Source organism: Pelmatolapia mariae, linkage group LG16_19, assembly GCF_036321145.2.
Source record: "Pelmatolapia mariae isolate MD_Pm_ZW linkage group LG16_19, Pm_UMD_F_2, whole genome shotgun sequence".
NCBI lineage: Eukaryota > Metazoa > Chordata > Actinopteri > Cichliformes > Cichlidae > Pelmatolapia > Pelmatolapia mariae.
Genome location: NC_086241.1, coordinates 40,139,315 through 40,157,567, shown reverse-complemented (window position 1 = coordinate 40,157,567; position 18,253 = coordinate 40,139,315). Strand labels below are relative to the sequence as shown.

General features: G+C 42.0%; 1 protein-coding gene across 2 annotated transcripts in view; it reads left to right on the top strand.

Moving 5' to 3' along the window:
• Positions 1-18,253, top strand: part of adck1 (aarF domain containing kinase 1) — a 90,554-nt gene that overhangs the window by 6,167 nt on the left and 66,134 nt on the right. For both annotated transcript variants that reach the window (XM_063498006.1, XM_063498005.1), the window contains one exon: positions 1,891-1,974. In XM_063498006.1, coding sequence (XP_063354076.1) covers positions 1,891-1,974 — 84 coding nt within the window. The remainder of the gene's footprint in view (positions 1-1,890; positions 1,975-18,253) is intronic.

The window sequence follows — 18,253 nt, the reverse complement described above, 5'->3', positions numbered from 1 at the left end:
AAAATCATACTTTTTATTCACACGGATGCTCCTACATCCTCCTGTGTTACTTCCAGCTGACCTTTCTTTACCTGGATGATCCTGATGAAATCTTTGGCCTCAGCAGAGCTGTTACAGATATGTGGCCTCTCCTTATTGTCATGAATGCAATATTATGCCATGAGCTCCTGAGCTCGTCTCATCTTGTTACTCCAGGAGCCACGTCCTGATAGAACATTACTGGCTGCTTCCAGTAGAAAATCTCCCTTTTTTCAGCTTGGCTGCTTTCATCATTGCTTCTTTGTCTTTATAGTTACAAACCTTCATTGTGAGTGCTGTGTTGTTGTTCACTGTGTACACCTCTCAGTGATATGATTTGTATGTGTGGATTCTAGATTAAGGTGTTCTCCATGACCTCTCCAGACCCTTCACATCAGCCACATGTGCTGACGGTGAACCTGCTCTCATCCGTGAACACCACAGAACGTCAGTAGTTGTGGTTGTGAAAGACTTGGAGCCACACAGCGTTCCCTAACTGTTTCTTTCTTCCTTTAACGTCATGGCACACACAACGCTTGCAGCTCGGCACCTTTGATTTCTCCGGGGCCAGCTTTCCGGTTGGCTCCACGCTTCACTGCCGGTCCCTGGCGTCACTAAAGAGGGAACAGAGCTCATCAGTGTGATTCCTTCCAACTTGCCCTCAGCCTCTCTGGCGCTGCCCCTCGAGCACACCTCTGCCACATCGGTATTTTATGGAAAATTCCAATCAGGCTTCACGGTGCCAGGCAGTGATCACAGGACCCACTAGAGGAATTTGGGCCCTCAGGCCACGCTCACAAAGTCTGTTTCTGTTTGTCTGGTCAGAAACTGGAGGTAATTTTGTACGGCTCTGGCAGTGCTCATCCTGTTCCTCTTCACACAACTCACTGTCTGTCTGCTGGAATCTCTTAATGGTCTTGAGACACTTTTGGGAGATACAATAAATGGCAATGGCATGGTTTAATGTGCTATCCTAGAGCAGTTGGACTACCTGTGTAACCTCTATAGCAGGGGTGGGGAACTCAAGGCCTCAAGGGCCGGTCCTGCAGGTTTTAGATCTCACCCTGGGTCAGCATGCCTGAATCAAAGGATTAGTTCATCACCAGGCTTCTGGAGAACTTCAAGACATGTTGAGGAGGTCATTTAGCCATTTAAATCAGCTGTGTTGGATAAAGGACACGTCTAAAATATGTAAAAATTGTGTATGTTTCTGTTCTGTGTCTTGTGTACTGTTTGTTTGTATATGTGTCTTTCTTGCTGCTGTTACACCCAAATTTCCCCTTGTGGGACAATTAAAGGATTATTCTATTCTAAAACCTGCAGGACACCGGGCCTGGAGTTCCCCCACCCCTGCTAGGATCAGGTATCATCTGTCCTTTATTGTTCCTCATTGGGGAAATTCAGGTGTTCTAGCAGCAAAGTGACAGGCAGGTGGAGCGTGCAGATTCACACAAAACTAAAGAGTATATAAAAAAACAAGAAGTAAGAGACTAGATCATCAGGAGCTTCATCAAAGGTGTCCACTTGATTTTATTGACTGTTTAACACATAAAAGTTCTACACCACAAAAATAAAATCGAATAGAATGAAGCCAGGAAAATACACGTTTATATTGACTATTGTCTTAAGTTGTGAACATGTCTTACTTAGTTTTTGGATGTTAAACTGTTAAACTATGTAAAATAATATATACAAAAGCAAGAATGTTCTGATTCCCATTCACAGAGTTATTCACAGCATTCTCCTCCTACCACAAGTACAAGGTAGGGTTAGGGTTAGCACATACGATGACTTAGACCTCAGAAGGTTAATAACTATTCTTCCACTTTGCAGTTGAAAATATCTTCATGTCATTTGTTTGTTCGTCTGCAGACAGCAGTCATCAGCTACGACTATCTCACAGCTTTCAGACACGTGGAAAATGGCACAGACGAATACTGGGACCTCAAGTCAAAGGTAGAGAACCACTTTGTTTCTTTAGAATTGGGATGGGTGAAATGTTGTTGTTGTTTTTGTTGGTGATGAGCTGAAGGCGAACCAGACTGTTACCTGTTACCACAGCTGCCCACTGTTCTCATCACACTTCTTTCTCCTGTTTGTGAAACAGTAACAATATTCAAACACTTTGTTGCCAGTATTTTGACAACTTGTTCCTCCACATACTAAAGAAGGCATATTTAACTATTAAGGGACATCATCATCATCACTGTTTTGGAAATGTGGTTTTCAGTACCTATTTTAAGACTATTTTCTAATTTTGTCTGTCCAGAGATGCAGAGAAAATACTATATAATGTTTTTAATCCTCTGAGCTTGAACCCATGGCAGGATTAGGGTTGGGCTTTAATGTAACCCTGTAGGTTTTTTAGAATAATAAAATGACTTTTTTGGGGGTTAAAATGAAAGTAGGTTTTGATGTGTGTCTGTTTGAATTGTCATTTATTGTCCTTTCATTTCAAAGACTTGTAAGAATAATTTTCATAATCCAGGAAACAAATATTTTGACAGGAACAGGATTTGGTTTTAAAGTTTCAGAAACAGAAAATCAAAACAATTTGCAAGAATCTTAACCAAACCTTTTCACTTATTCATTATTGGGTTTTAATGAATTCAGTCCATTTTGGAACAAGTGAAGCTCTGTGAATACTACACTGTAAATCACAGTTAAATGTTCAGTCAGTGCTTAAAGTTTAAACAGTGGAGTAGGGCACACTCTGCTGGACAAACTATGTGACGAGCCCATTTCTAAAATACCTCAAAGATTACTTTCTGTAATCTATCACCCATTACTAAACATGATCCAGACAAATGGATTAAATGACAACGTTACAAATGAATCCAGATCAGTGGGGCACAAAGTGACCAGTGTTCACTGCATACAGACCTTGTTTCATGTTTATAAGGTGACTTTAAAACAAACAGTGTCATGATTAAAGTTGACATGTTCAAATTCCTTTGAATTGTTAGTCTGCTGCTTTCACATTTGTGCTACAATGAGCAGAGTTTGTGTAGCTTCGGAGGAAAACGGTGCCACACATGGACAATACTTTTATTTTTATTGTACAAAAGGACGAGAGTGCAGTGGTAATTTGCAGACTGCATCCAGGACAGAAACATCTGCATTATACTGCTAACAGAACTTTAGCTCTTTGCTAGCACCTGCGCAGACAGCAAGCTAACAATAAGCTAGCAAAGAACCCAGAGTGAGGTTAAAGCTGAGTGAATGCCGACCTCAGAACAGATAATAAACAGGGTGAGGAGTCAGACTGAAGCCTTGATTTCTAACTGTTCACTGTGGCAAATGTCTTTGTGCTTCTAGCACAGGGGTCTCGAACTCCAGGCCTCGAGGGCCGGTGTCCTGCAGGTTTTAGATGTGTCCTTGATCCAACACAGCTGATTCAAATGGCTAAATTACCTCCTCAACATGTCTTTAAGTTCTCCAGAGGCCTGCGAATGAACTAGTCATTTGATTCAGGTGTGTTGACCCAGGGTGAGATCTAAAACCTGCAGGACACCGGCCCTCCAGGCCTGGAGTTCGAGACCCCTGTTCTAGCATTTTTGTTCAGACGTAATCACTAAGAGACAGATCACGTGTGTGAGTACTACATTACTTTTAAGAAAAGTGCTTTGTGTAATATGTGTAATAAATTGCATTCGCTAACAGTATTTCCCACACTGATCCCAACAAAGAGGGGAAATACCTCCATCATGCACAAACATTTGACCACACAACATGCAATTAATCTGCACGTATATATTTACTTTGATATGCTGTTTAGCAATGGTGGCAACTTTCAAAGCGGAGCCAGTGAGAACTGATAAGAGGACCTAAAAGGAAATGAATCCATGAGTGATATCGATAATGGAATCGGAGTCGCTAAATTTTTAACTTTTTTTTTAAGACTAGGCTTAAAAAAGTTTTGACCAGTTGATGCTGCCATAGTCTCAGACGGCACTGAGCATTTTGTCACTCACCGCTTTTCTTTCTCCTTGTTTTCATCCACAATGATCGCACTTAAACTTTAGTAACTGCTAAACTCTACCTTTTTTGCCCTCTTTCCTTCCTCTCACTGGCTGAGCCTTATTAGGCATCTGATCTGATCAGTTTTTTGGTGGGATTTTCTTTGTTTTTGAGTGAATTCTTCTGTCAGAAGCAGTGAAAAATCTCAAAAGTCCCTTTGGGATTTTTGATGGTCTTAAGGTCCATAAAATTGGTACAGTTTCAATTTAGATTATTTGCTTGAAAAAACAGTTCAAACCTGTGTGGATTGGGTCGGTGTGAACCACAGTTTAAACCTGTATACTTTATAGTGTCGACAGAACCATTACCACTGAAAGACAGAGACTGTTACAGTTACATTTGTTGCAACACAAACATATTTCTTCAAATACACTGCTCAAAAAAATTAATGTAACATTTTTAAGTATATTTAGTATAGCATGAAGTGAGTTAAGTAGCAGAGGGGTTGTTTGGTTTGGTTCTTTGGTGTTAATTAAATTAACAACACTTAGAGGGGCAACAAGCATTTGTTTTGGGTCAGTGTCACCACTGGTAGCATGAGGTGATACATGGACCCCACAGAGGTAGTTCGACTCCTCCAGGTTTGCAATTGAAAATGTGTCATTTCCTGAAGGTTTGCTGGGTCTCTCAGAGGAAGCCTAATAGCACGACTACGGAAACAGATCCAATGACTTTCACTTCTGAGCGTCTTCCTTACCAACGCGAGGTCGATCTCCCACAGAATCGACAGACTGAAGCTACTAATAGCAAGCAACCATGACATTCATGACTGCACTGTGGAGCTATGCTACACTCACTCTTTCTGGACTTGGCTGCTCAGCTAGCTGACCACATCATGACAAAGAGGTGCATGAACAGTAGGATCACACTCATGCTTCCTGGACTTGGGTATACATGTGCAGACCCTTCTACATGCCCAGAGTGATCATCACTGCAGTGTACATACCACCTGATGTTAATGTTAACACGGTGCTCTTCCAGCTGTACAATATAATCCACAAACAGCTGCAGGCCCATCCTGAGGGAGCTTTTTGGGGACTTCAACAAGGCTTGTCTTCAGTCTGTACTCCCTAACTCTGTACAGTATGTACAGTGCTTCACCAGAAGGACGAATAAATGAGATCACTGTATTTAAGCAAGTCTGCAGGACTCTACCCCTCTCTAATCTGGAACTGTCAGATCACTTATCAATACTTCTGATCAGGAAAAGATCCAAACCTCCCATTAAAGACATTAAAACCTGTCCTGAAGGAGTTCTCTTCTGATTTCTTAGAGAGCAGTGAGTGGAGCGTTTTCATCATGACATTCAGGAGTACACAGAGACAGAGCTGCACTGACAACGTAACAGTGGACAAAAGTACTCGGGTCAATACAAACCAAAAACCTTGAATGACCTCCGATGACGAAATGGAACTCAGCCTGCAAGTCAGGGGACAAAGCTCAATACAGTGTGGCAAGGGCAGAGCTGTGGAGAGCCATCAAGGGTGCAAAAGAGGCTCACAAAACGAAACTGGAAGGGTTAGGGATGCTCTGTAGTGGGAGGGACTACAGACCATCACCAACTACAGAGGGTCCACACCCGTCACCACCCTGCTGACACCACGCTGGCAGAAGAATTACGCCCCTTTTCCATTAGTACCTACTCGGGTCAGCGTGCCATAGTTCTCAGGGTTTTCCATTAGGATATAGTAGCTGGTACTTTTTTCGTACCCGCTCTGCCGGCGTTCCAAGTGATCTGAGGCAAATCTGAAAATGTGACATCAACAGACTTCATCCTAGTGATTGGATAGTTAGTGGCATCACTGGGTGAGTCATGAGAACGTCTCCTTCACGAAAATCAAAAGTGCCAGTTTTGAAACCCGGTAATGAGGGAAGTGGCTAAAAAACACAACGCCGTGGTGACACAGAGTCACAGACCGGGCAGCAGCCATATTGTGGCTCGATGTCCACCTTTGTTGTGGCATTCGTGTTGCATTATACTGTTTCTGTAACTCAGTTGTAATGGAAAACGAGGTGAGTTGTGCCACGTGGGGCCGATCCGAGTAGATGGTAATAGTAAAAGGGCTTTAACTTCTCTTGCTGAAGAGCCCGGACATAGCTGAGCTGCCTCCTGATTCCACCAGCGCTGCTCTTGTCTTCCAGGAACACCCGGTGAGGCAGGTGGTGAAAGCTGTGAACATCAGGAAAACTCCTGGCCCACATAGAGTACTTGATAAAGTACTGATAAAGTGCCTGACCAAGAGTTTCAACCTCACTGTCACAATGAGGTTGCCTGAAGACAGCAACCATCACTCTTGTGGCAAAGTTATCTGCCCCAAAGTGTTTCAACAGCTACAATCCTGTCGCCTTAATGTCAGCAGTCATGAGATGCTTCGAGAGGCGTATCCTTGAGCGCATAAAGGCCTGACTCCCACAGAACCTGGACACTCATCAGCATCCAGGTCGCCTGCAGGGCACACAGATCACCAGAGGACCGCACTGCCACAGCCCTGCACACAGCGTTCTGTCACCTCGAGCAACCTGAAAACTATCAGAAGGCTGTTCATAGATTACAGATTACAGTGTACCATCATTCCTGGAGTACGGGTTGAGATGCTCATAAAGACTGGTTTATCCCTCTCCCTATCCCTGTGCCTGGAACAGGGATTATTTGTCCTAGTGGCCTCAGGCAGTTGAAATGGGCACTGCCTGCTCCTCCTCCCTGACCCTCAGCACGAGCTCCCCCCAATCATTGAATAAACTAATCACACTACAGTCACTCCTCCCTGTACGGGGACTGCGTACAGGGAGGAGGATAAAACACTGACAGGATGGTTACCTGAACACAACTTTGGCTCAGCACCATCAAAACTAAGACGATGGTGATTGACTTCACATCAACAGGGACAATTCAGTGAACTTCCTGGAGACTCTCAGTGCTGCGGACCCCTCATTAACTACTAACACCAATGCAGTCTTTAAAAACCACAACAAAGACTCCCCTTCCTTATGAGGCTGTGGAGGAACCATAGAATGTCCTCACCTACCTACTCCATGGCTTGGTATGCTAATTGCTCAGTGACAGACAGGAAAAAGGGTCATTAAGACAGCACAAAAAATCACTGGCTGTCCCTTAACCTCCCAGGGGACGTGGCCAGCACACTGTGTTTCAGGAGAGCTAAAAAATTGCTGCTGACTCATTTCACCCTCGACAGCAAATGTTCAAGTACAGGTGTTTAAAAAGCAGGACAGCCAAGCTGAGAAACAGGGTTTCTTTACTTGGGCCATCAGAGGGCACTAAGCCCAGAAGACCTATTGAACTTCAGTCACCACTCTTACCTGTAATATTCAGGATTTGCACTACCGACAAACACAATATCCTTTTTGACAAGTTCATGGTCCTTTTTATCCTGTTAGCACAAATGTCTTTTATGTGTATTTATGCTTTTATATTTCGTATTTTCTTACATTTGCTGTTCTTAGAATGAATGAGTGAAAACATGTAACAATGTATTTACGCTCGTCCAATTTCACTGTACAATGCCTGAATACAGCAGCAATAAAGGAATCTTTATGTGACAGATGTGCAACGTTCTGAAGAAGTCATGGAGAACGTTATGATCCCTGTAACATTGTTCAACATATGACTGGTTTGGTGGTGGGTCAGTGATGGTCTGGGGAGGCCATGGAGAGACGCACAGACCTCTACAGTCCAGGACATGTTTCAACACCACTCCAACACCAGTAGATTGGACCTCCAACTGTCCAAGAACTCAGTGATGCCCTGGTCCAGATCTGGGAGTAGATCTCCCAGGAGAAAATCCATTGTGTCATTAAGAGCATGCCCCGACATTGTCAGGCATGCACACAAGCAAGTGGAGACCATGCAAACCATACTGAATACTGTTATGAGTTGCTGCAACCAACTTTTGGCTGAATGGACTAACCTGCCACATAATCTTTTCACATTGCCTTTCAGGGTGCCTTTGAATTGAGTAGTTATCTGCAGGTTGATAATTAAATCAAATGAACATCACCCAGTTCATATCAGTGTATATATCAACCATTATTCTTTTCCCATCTGATGTGTTTTCAAAGTATTCATTTAATTTTTTGAGCAGTGTGTTTACACTTTCTGCTTAGAAATTACATGTAAGTTAAATAAAATACAAATTTAATGGTGAGAAAAACACGGAACAACAGTTCTGTTTCTGTTCAAGTTCCAAAGTTTAATACCAGGGGTTAATAGATCTCTCTTACTGCCCATTTCATGTTATTCAGCCTACTTTGTGTCTCTGCCTTTCTCTTCATGTTGAAAAGTGGCAACTACAGACTGTAAAGAGGATCAAAAGCTTAGCTCTTTTATCCTTGCTCTAATGAAGCAGGACCACCTGTGAAGCTCAATGTTACTGGAATCCTCCAATAAGAGATCTATGTACAAAAAAAAAGAAATTGCAGTTTTTTTCTTAAAATAAAAAGAAACCAATCAACGGTGCTTTAAGAAAAATGCAAAAAGTCAAAAAGGTGCACTGTAGTTGCATTTGAGTGGTTGTGATTTACAAACTGTGGAGCTGTGTAACCCGCTGGACATTTGTTTCTTGTGACATGTTTGAGCGCACAGTCGATGAGCTTTTATTTCTTCCCCAGTGTCCTGCTGATACTGTCACACCCTGTGTTCAGCTGTGAGCAGAGAAACCGAGCTATATTCAGTTTCTCATGGAGAGCTTGACTTAAAAAGCTACTTAAGCAGCCAGTCGTCCAAGCTTATCAAAGGCTTCCCTGAGTGAACTGAGTGGCCATTTATTGTCAATTAGAGTCTATCACAGAACAAGGAGGGGAGGTCTCTCAAGTCTGCCAGATGAGAGGTGAAACATGCCCTGCAGTGAGAGAACAGATGTAGGGCTTTTGTCCTCTGCAACCAGCTTTTTGTTCAGCTGTTAATTTCTCACCCTAAGGAAATCTTTTTCCTCATTACTGTAAACTCTGTGTGTCACTTGCACTTGGGTTTTGCTGACCTATAGATGCACCTGTTTGGATGCCATTTGACTCATTTAACTTACATTGTTATAGCAGGACTGCTCTAAAAATCAGTGCAGGTCTGTGTCTGTCCCCAGGCCCACTGTAGCTTTACATATAACACATAAAGTGATGAGCACCTCTTTTTGCTGAATTTTGAGTGTTTTAAACAACTTTGTTACATCTGTGGTGTTCCCGGTCAAAAGTGACCACCATAGGAAATGAATAGGAATCCACCCCACGCGCCCCCTTTGGCCTCTGACCCCCTGAATGGCCCACTGAACGACCCATTGACTCACCCACTGAACTGAATTTGGTGGTGAAAAATGTTTCTTATGTTAATTTAAGAGCTGTTAAAACCAACTGGTTACTTGTGACTGGAACATTACAGTCAGGGGGGTGGGAGTGCACATAACCAGAGGGTTAAAAGGGTAAATGCATTATGCTATTAACCATCAGGAGAGTCAGTATTGAGAGGAGAGCTATAATTTACTGCACCTTTTTTCGTCACTGTGCTAATCATATTACGACATGGATTTCCTTTTTTTTTTTTTGATTAGAATAAGCTTTACCTTTGAAATTGCATATTTTTGCATTTCACTGTTTCTTCCTGTTAAAAGGGAGTTTTTCCTTCCCACTGTCACCAAAGTGCTTGCTCATAGGCGGTCATGATTGTTGGGTTTTCTCTGTATGTATTATTGAAGGGTCTACCTTACAATATAAAGCACCTTGAGGTGACTGTTGTTGTGATTTGGCGCTATATAAATAAAGCTGAATTGAATGACTGCAGCATTGTCATGGAAATAATGCATTTTAATATTATTTTCTGACATTGACTTCTAATGTTATATTTTGCCAACTCGTCTGCTGAACACAGTGCAGATTAGAATGAAGATTTTATCTCATGTCCTGATGTTACAGTGCACCTACAGAAAAGCACTGTGTGCTTGAGCAGCAGGCTTGTTTTGTGGTGACAGAAAACAGACTTTACGCTTAAACCGCTTTCCTGCAGCCGAGTCAGAGACCACCCCCCACCACATACCTCCACCACCTGACGTAGGTAGGCTGGGGATTCCAGCCCAAAACGGTCCCCAGCTCTCTGTTCAAGCCGTCAATCTGCAGTATAATTATAATTATTCACATGTGCCATGATTTGTGTTGAGTTGTACATTGTCTAGAAAAAAGCTGTACTCTTTTTGCCTTATGGTTCAGGAGGTAGAGGAGGTCCTCTGCTAACTGGTAAGTTAGTGGTTTGATCGCTGGCTGCTCAAGTTTCCATGGCAAATTATTCTTGGGCAAGATACTGAACCTGCAGTCGCTTCTCAGTTAGAGTAGAAAAGCACTATATGAGCATCAGTCCTTTACTTTTCTCATTCGCCTTTCCCAATGCTCTCTTCAGTTCTATGCCTTAGAGACCGATTTAAAGACAAAAGACTGAGAGAAATGAAGATGCACATCAATAAAGAGAAAAGCAGAAACACTAGAGTTTGCTGGTTGATGGAGATAGGTCCTTATCTCTGGACTGATTATGCAATCCTAAGTGCTACTCTGTCCCTTTGTCTGTTTTCCTTCTCTCCCTGTCTCAGGGAGTTCAGGCATCTTAGCATCTCATTACAAGCCATGCAAACAGATGAAAATGATTGGAAATTAAATGAAGGTTCTTTAACCCACATGAATAATTCATGGCCATTGGTACAGGCCTGTGGGCAAGGTTGGGAGGGATTGGCTGTTTCAAATATAGAGATTTAAAGCGGATTAAAATGCAATATTTAAACATGTAAAAATTTAAATCTCACGAAGAGATTGCCTTCATCTCTTACATCGAAATGTCCAAATAACTAGTATGGTGTTAGAGATGGAGTTTAGACAGAATCAACTCCATCCATGAACATACAAAAAGATCCTTGAAGTTAGCGGCAGTCCTTCAAATGCTTGTTTTGCAGGTCACTGGACAAATGTGTGTAAAATGATTTTTATGCAAGTTCCACAACGTCTTATTTAGCTAAAGATGATGGTTTCTGCTGGTTTAGTTATTTTAATTAAAAAAAAAACTCTTGAAAACATTTCAATCCAATGTGTTTAAAAAAAAAAAAAAAAAAAGGCAAAAAATATATCGACTTGGTTTTCTTTTAGATTACCATCACTGGGGGTTGAATGGCAGAAATGGGGAGCTTTATTTCTCAGTGTGGTAACTAAGCTACACCAGCTAGAACGCACCAAATTACTGTTGAAATTATTCACCTCCAAACATGAAAGATTGCTGTTTTGAAGATGTTGGATCTGCCAGAATCAACCCAAAGGCTCTTAATTGATTCCAAAGGATCTTCCCCAACAGGTAATGCAGAAGCTAGATCAAGCCTGTATAAGGACATTTGCTGGGCTCTCATCCCCAGACCTCTGGATGTCTATTCCACAAATATTTTCCTGAGTAGCCATGTGGAACAAGTACAATTTGTCGGCCACACTTATTATTGGCAGCTCTCTTCTATGATTTGTGTACTCGGTAATTTGGCTGGTTTAAAATTAAGTGGCCAGGAAAAAAATTGTGCTTTTCTGTTTCAAAAACATTTTAAATGGGAATTTCCAAATCTTGAGACCTGATGCAGGATATTTTATTTACACAATTTAGCTAGGGCAAAGCAGAAGCTTAATCAAATAGTAACAATCACTTTATGCTATCATCTGAATTTTATTCTAATCTAGCTAAACTACTATATCCTGAGCTAATACCACTTTTAATGAAAGAGAGCGAGAACAGTAGGATGCAATATTTTCATTGTTCTGCTCCACTAAATGCCCTGAAATGCCCATTTTATGTAACTTACTGGCAGTGGTCCGACACCCAAATGTATAGTCAGGGCGCATTAGGAACACCTGGCAGAGGCCCCGGCCCAGTTCATCTTCATCTCGCACTTCTGCCAGAACAACAACATTCCAAGTGAGTCTGACTGGACAATGTTCTGCACCTCTGTTACTGAGGTTGCTGCAAGGAACTATGGTCACAAGGTGGTTGGTGCCTGTGGTGGTGGTAATCCCACCAGAGGGCGGACATGGGAGGTGCACGGAGCCATCAAGCTGAAGGAGGAGTTCTATTGGACATGGTTAGCCTGTGGGAGGCAGCTGATCTAGTGATGGAAGGAGTACTTTGACGACCTCCTTAACCCCACTCACACCTTCTGTAGAGGAAGCTATGGAGGTGTGAGTCGACGACTCACCCATCACTGGGAGTCGATAAACAATTCCTTGGATGCCAGGCCCCTGGGATGAACGAGGTTTCTCCTGAGTTCCTAAAGGCTCTGAATGTTGTAGGGATGTCTTGGTTGACACGCCTCTACAACATGGCGTGGAGCCTCTGGATTGGCAGACTGGGCTTGTGGCTCCCATCTTTGAGAAGGGGGCCAGAAGATCTGTTTCATCTATAGGGGGATCACACTCCTCAGCCTTCCTGGGAAGCTCTACAATGGGGTACTGGAAAGGAAAGTTCATCCGTTTGTTGAATTTCGGATACAGTAGGAACAGTGCAGTTTTCGTACTGTCGTGGAACGCTGGACCAGGTCTTTATCCTCTCAAGGATAATTGAAAGTGTGTGGGCGTTTAGCCTAACCCTAATACGACCATGGATAGGTGAAAGACAATGGCTAGATGTCTGTAAAATGACTTGTAATGATAAACATTATTGTAAATGGGATACACTTGCGTTCTGTCCATGAAGTATCCTACCCCTCACGTTATGACAGCTAAGCTAGGCTCCAGCCACCCCGTGACCATGAACATGGATAAGCAGCTAAGAAAATGGAAGGATGGATGGATGCTTATTGTTTATTAGGTTAGAATTGTACAGCTTCAGGGTTTCTGCTGTTTTGCCAGATTGAATTTGTTGTTGTGAAATTTCTTCTAGTAAATGATCAGAAAACCTAAATAGTATTCATTTTTGTCTGAGGTTACCAGTGATCATATTTATAGTAATACTGGTATTTCCCATTTCAGTTTAAAGGCTGAACATCAACATAGCTTCAGTAGTTTGGCTAAATGTTGTGATAGTATATACAGAGACAGAGGGTTTGATTGTGAGGCAAACTAAGACCGGCCTCATCAGGAAACGGGAGTGGACTTTGTGAGGTTATTTTAGGAGATGGAGTGAAATGAGAATTAGGGGGAGGAGGGGAAATGAGGACCTGGTGACAGCGAGGACTAACAGATAATGATGACTAATGATTTCATTGTTTCCACAGCTGCATTAAAGGATGGCAGGAGCACAGAGATGATTTGGTGAAACAGCCATTTGAAGGTGGATTTTCATGGACCCCCCCCCCCCAGAACAAAATGCTGATTAACTCAACACATCTCCATAGTATTATGGAAATTCTTTCATCACCATCCCATTGTCAAAGAGCTGTCTTTTTTAGCCTTATTACAGTGAATACATGTAAGGTTGTAATTTTAGGCACTGTGGGAGACTGCATCATCAGCTACTTTGTCAATGAGTTCTTCCATATTTCTACTTCACATATTCATCATTTAGCTGACTCGTGACTAACTTATGTTTAGAGTTCGTGAATGGTTTACAGGGTTCATTTCTTATACATAGCACACAATAGGAAATAGGTTTATGATGGCTACTGACTAGTGGTGAAAACATAAGTACGAAAACCCCCCAAAAGTACAGACAAAATAAGAAATAAAACATTAGAGCATAGTTTGCTTTTGTGACCTCTAGATTAGACTACTGTGATTCCCTTTACTTTGGTCTCCACTCCACCCTTCTTCATAGATTGCAGGTCGTCCAGAATGCTGCGGCACGCCTTCTGACTGGAACCGCAAGGTTTGCCTCTATTACCCCAGTCCTTGCTGACCTGCATTGGCTTCCTGTCAAATACCGAATGGAGTTTAAAATTCTGTTGCTTACCTTTAAAATCATAAACAATACTGCACTGTGTTACCTCACTGAACTCCTTAGTCCATATACCCCTAGGAGAGCCCTAAGGTCATCAGGACAGTTACTCTTAGTGCAGCCTACCCTTATGTTATTTATCTTCTACTAATGTTCCACTGTATAAATACCCCCACCTTATATTTATGAATAAAAAAATTACACTATAGTATTAATAGTACAATAGTTGTAGTAGTTAAAAAATAGTTATTTGCACATGTGCACACCTATAAACTAGACTGGCATTTAACATGGAGCAAACATGAACTGACTTTGATGTTAGACCTGGGTGCACGTCACCATTTTACCAGCAGATGTCAGCAGTGATCTCAGCCTTCTGAATGTCAGCGCTGCTGCTTCATGGGAATGAAAAGAGAGTGCTCTGTTCACATAAATCCTGCCTCTCCTTAAGCTCTGGCCCTTCTGAGGGACACACTATGTAAATACTGGGGTGTGTCCTGATAACTGCTGACCTTGACAAGCACATGACGGCAGCTTATCAGCCAAACAAGTCTGAAGCGGGAGAATCCTTGAGGGATATGGACAGGAGGGAGTGTTTAACATTTGCTTCCCAGCTGCCTGCTTTAGTTAGATCACAGCTGACAAGCTGATCTTCAGCAGCAGCAGCAGCAGCAGCAGTAATACTGCATTTCCTTGTCACTGCTGTTTTCCTTGTGTCACCCAGGCCAGAGGACTCTAACAGCAGCTGGTACGGTGCTTCAGAGCACAAAGCTGTCAACTTAATTGGAATTGTAATGTATTTACGTAATTTAGTACAGTAAGGCTTACTGCATTGTTGAAAAGTGTAATGTGATTATGCATTACTGTAATCACATTGCATTACTTCTGCAAATGTGGCTCACAAATATTGTATGTACAACATTGGGAATGGCCTCCTCAGAGCCTGGACCTCAGCATTACTGATGATTTATTTAAACATCACAATGAAAAATGGTTTTGTGACATTTCTCTGCAGCAGTTGTTGAGTTTTCCAAAGGACTGTAGGAGATAAAAATCTGATGGGCTGGGTGAGCCCCATCCTGTTGTTTGGGTAGAGAATCAAAAGGTTTTCATCATTGGTTTAAATAGCTGATAAATACAGCATCTTGGTGTTTAATTTAAAAGGTTACTAAGATACCATATTTACATTAGATAGGTTGGCCTACTTTTTGATAAAAAGCCTTATCTGCATTGGAAGAAGCCGATTTTCAGATTGTTAGACTGTTGACTGATGGAATCAGCTGACTGAAAATGTAATAGATTTCACTGAGCATTAAATGGTCAGTTACTCAGTGAAAAGGGCGTTTCCTGCTTCCAGTGTGAGAATTGGTTTGCTGTGTTTCATTTCTTTGATGACTCAATATACCATTGCATTGTGTGATGGGTGGGATGGAGCACTTGGTGGTCTGAGATTTGATGACTCTGCTTCCTCCTCATGAGACTTTTGCACAAACTGTAAAATAAGACACAGTCGTGTTTCCTACTAGAATGAATTAGTCTCTGATTTTCTGTTTGATACTTTTAATGTGTATATTTGGATATCTGGTCTCTTAACAAAAGCTGCTGTGCAATGAGAGATAAAAATCCAGTGAAGTGAATAAAGTGCAAAAAGCAACAATGACTGAGGTGGAGGGAGTATGCAGACCAATGCAGGGAGAGAAGGGTAATAATTTAGATAATTTAGAGGATGATTACGTCACAGTGACACGGCAAAGGCTGTATTTTGAAGGCTTCTCTAAATACAGGCCAAAGTGTGTCTTTCTTGCTCCAGGGTTTGAAGGATGTTTTGTGGCCTCCCCTATCCTAAGAGTCATTGTGCCCTGGTGATGGATAACCCCCCCCCCCTCCCAAAAATGGTGGATAGACTAACTGAAGCAGACAAAGAGTAAAATTTAGGCCTGATTTAGATTTCTGTGAGGAAACTTTATAAAGCTTTAACCTACATAAATGGCCAGCGTTGTTGTTGCATTTATGCTTGTGTGTGGTGCATTATGTGTTAAATACTGTGTCCTCCTGTCCTGCTGTCTTATATGCAGTGCCAGTCAATAGAAACACAGAAACTGCTGTGGCTTTTTCCTCTCCTAGGTCCCCAGTAATTATTGTGGTCCGTTTATGCTTAGCAGTTAGCAGTTGAGGTGTGTCGTACTTCAGGTTACAGTGTTCATTACGCCGTAGGGCTTCAGAGGGGTTTGCAGCTACGATGTAGTTACTAGGGCTGGGCCATATCATACCTTTTATAGTAATACCGGTATAATGTTGGGCAATGATAAGAAAATGAAATATGGGGATAGAATATAGGCAAAACGCGCATGTGCAGTGCCTTTGTTTTCATACGCACGTAGCGGAAAAAACATGGCGGCGACGGAGAATGAGAAGGGCGAAAGTGGATCGTTGAATGAAACAGATGAACCAGAACTGGTTTGTAAAAATGCTGCAACTTAAGTGGTGCGGAACTGGTTTAGCTTTCGTCCGTCAGATACACACCAAAGCACAATTTTTGGTAGAGAATGCTAGCGGGATGTTGTTATTACTGTGTTTTCCGCACTATAAGTCGCACTTAAAATCCTTTGATTTTCTGAAGAATCGACAGTGCCCCTTATAATCTGGTGCGTCTTATGTATGAATTCTGGTTGTGTTTACTGACCTCGAAACGATTTTATGTTGTACACGTCGCTCGAAAATCTGTCAAAAAATGTTTTAGTACGGCTTTGCTAAGCTGCGAAGTTGCACCGCTTGATGGATTGTCGGAGCATTACGGCTATCGTAGGCAGGAGCCCTCGGGGAGTGATACGTACTGTGCTTCAACATAATATTACCGTATTGTGTGTAGGGATGGGTATCAAAAACCGGTTCTTGTTGAGAACCGGTTCCCACTGTTTCAATTCCTTGGAATTGTTTGCCATTTTTACAAACGATTTCCTTATTGATTCCAGTCGCCCCGAATGACGTCACCACGTTGCGGAGCGTCATTTACCTGGCAGGAAACACGGCGCCTAAGCGGCTCAAACGCTCAAAAGTTTGGTTATACTTTACGAGAACGGATGACAACAGGGCAACTTGCAATACTTGCAAAGTAGATATTTCATTTAAGGGAGGAAACACTACGAATATGCAAAAGCATTTGCTCACAAAACACGCGATAACCTCAAATGAATGTTGTGTTTTTAATTCCGCTCTGGACTCGTGAATCTCAACCCAGCAGCAGCGGTAACGTCTGCACGTCCTCTCCCGTTAATGCGGCAGGTAAATAATCAACTAACAGTGCATATTATGTTAGCGCGATCTGCCTTATTACAAAACCTGCCATTACTGTGCATTTAGGTGACCATGATGAGAGAGACAGAGTCTGGCTGGTGCTCGCTGGCAGTTCTCGCTGCAGTCTACCGGTAGCGTCTCCTTTCAGGCCAGGATAGACGAATGTCACGAGCAGTGACTAAGTTTGTGGTAAAAGGCTTGCACCCATTTGCCACAGCAGATGCCCCCGATTTTCGGTAAGTGAATGTGTTTAATTGTAGGCAGGGACATTACTGGATATTCTTGTGTAATTGCTACAGAATAATTTATCTTATACTTTGTTATTGCTACAGAAGAATATTTATTTTATTATTTTACATTTACAATTTTTTCCCCGGGGACCCTGTGACACCCCATTGAAGAGCCGTAGGCTGTGGATCTCTTAAGATCTCACTGTTGGGTTTGTAAGGCCATGTTACTCTTAAATTTCTATCTTGTTCAAAGAGAAGATATAAAACAAAGTTCTAAGCTAATCGACCTTAGTGTTCTCCTTTTTTAAAAAGAATCGATAAGAGAATCGATAAGAGAATCGATAAAGAATCGAATCGTTAAACAGAATCGAAAATGGAATCGGAATCGTGAAAATCTTATCAATACCCATCCCTAATTGTGTGTATAACCTCTTTTTAAGTTTTGTGGATATTATACATGGTTATGCTGAGGATATGTTGGCCAATTTCCACTGGAAATGCCTTTTAGTTAAACTGTCAGCAAGGAATTTGCATTTGCACTGTTACATTTTTATATAAGTTTAATGCACAAAAAAACAGCTGCTTGTTTAAGTGAAAATACATTGATGGGTTTTTTTGCACTAAGAAAGTTGTGGAGTTGTATTTTGTCTCGTGTATATCGTCAGTTATATCGTTATCGCAAATTTTCAAATATATATTATGATATATATTTTTGGCCATATTGCCCTGCCCTAGTAGTTACCATGCAGATTTCGAGCAGAAGTGTAAATCCCCAGTACTGGGTTTCCAGGTTACTCGGTTATCT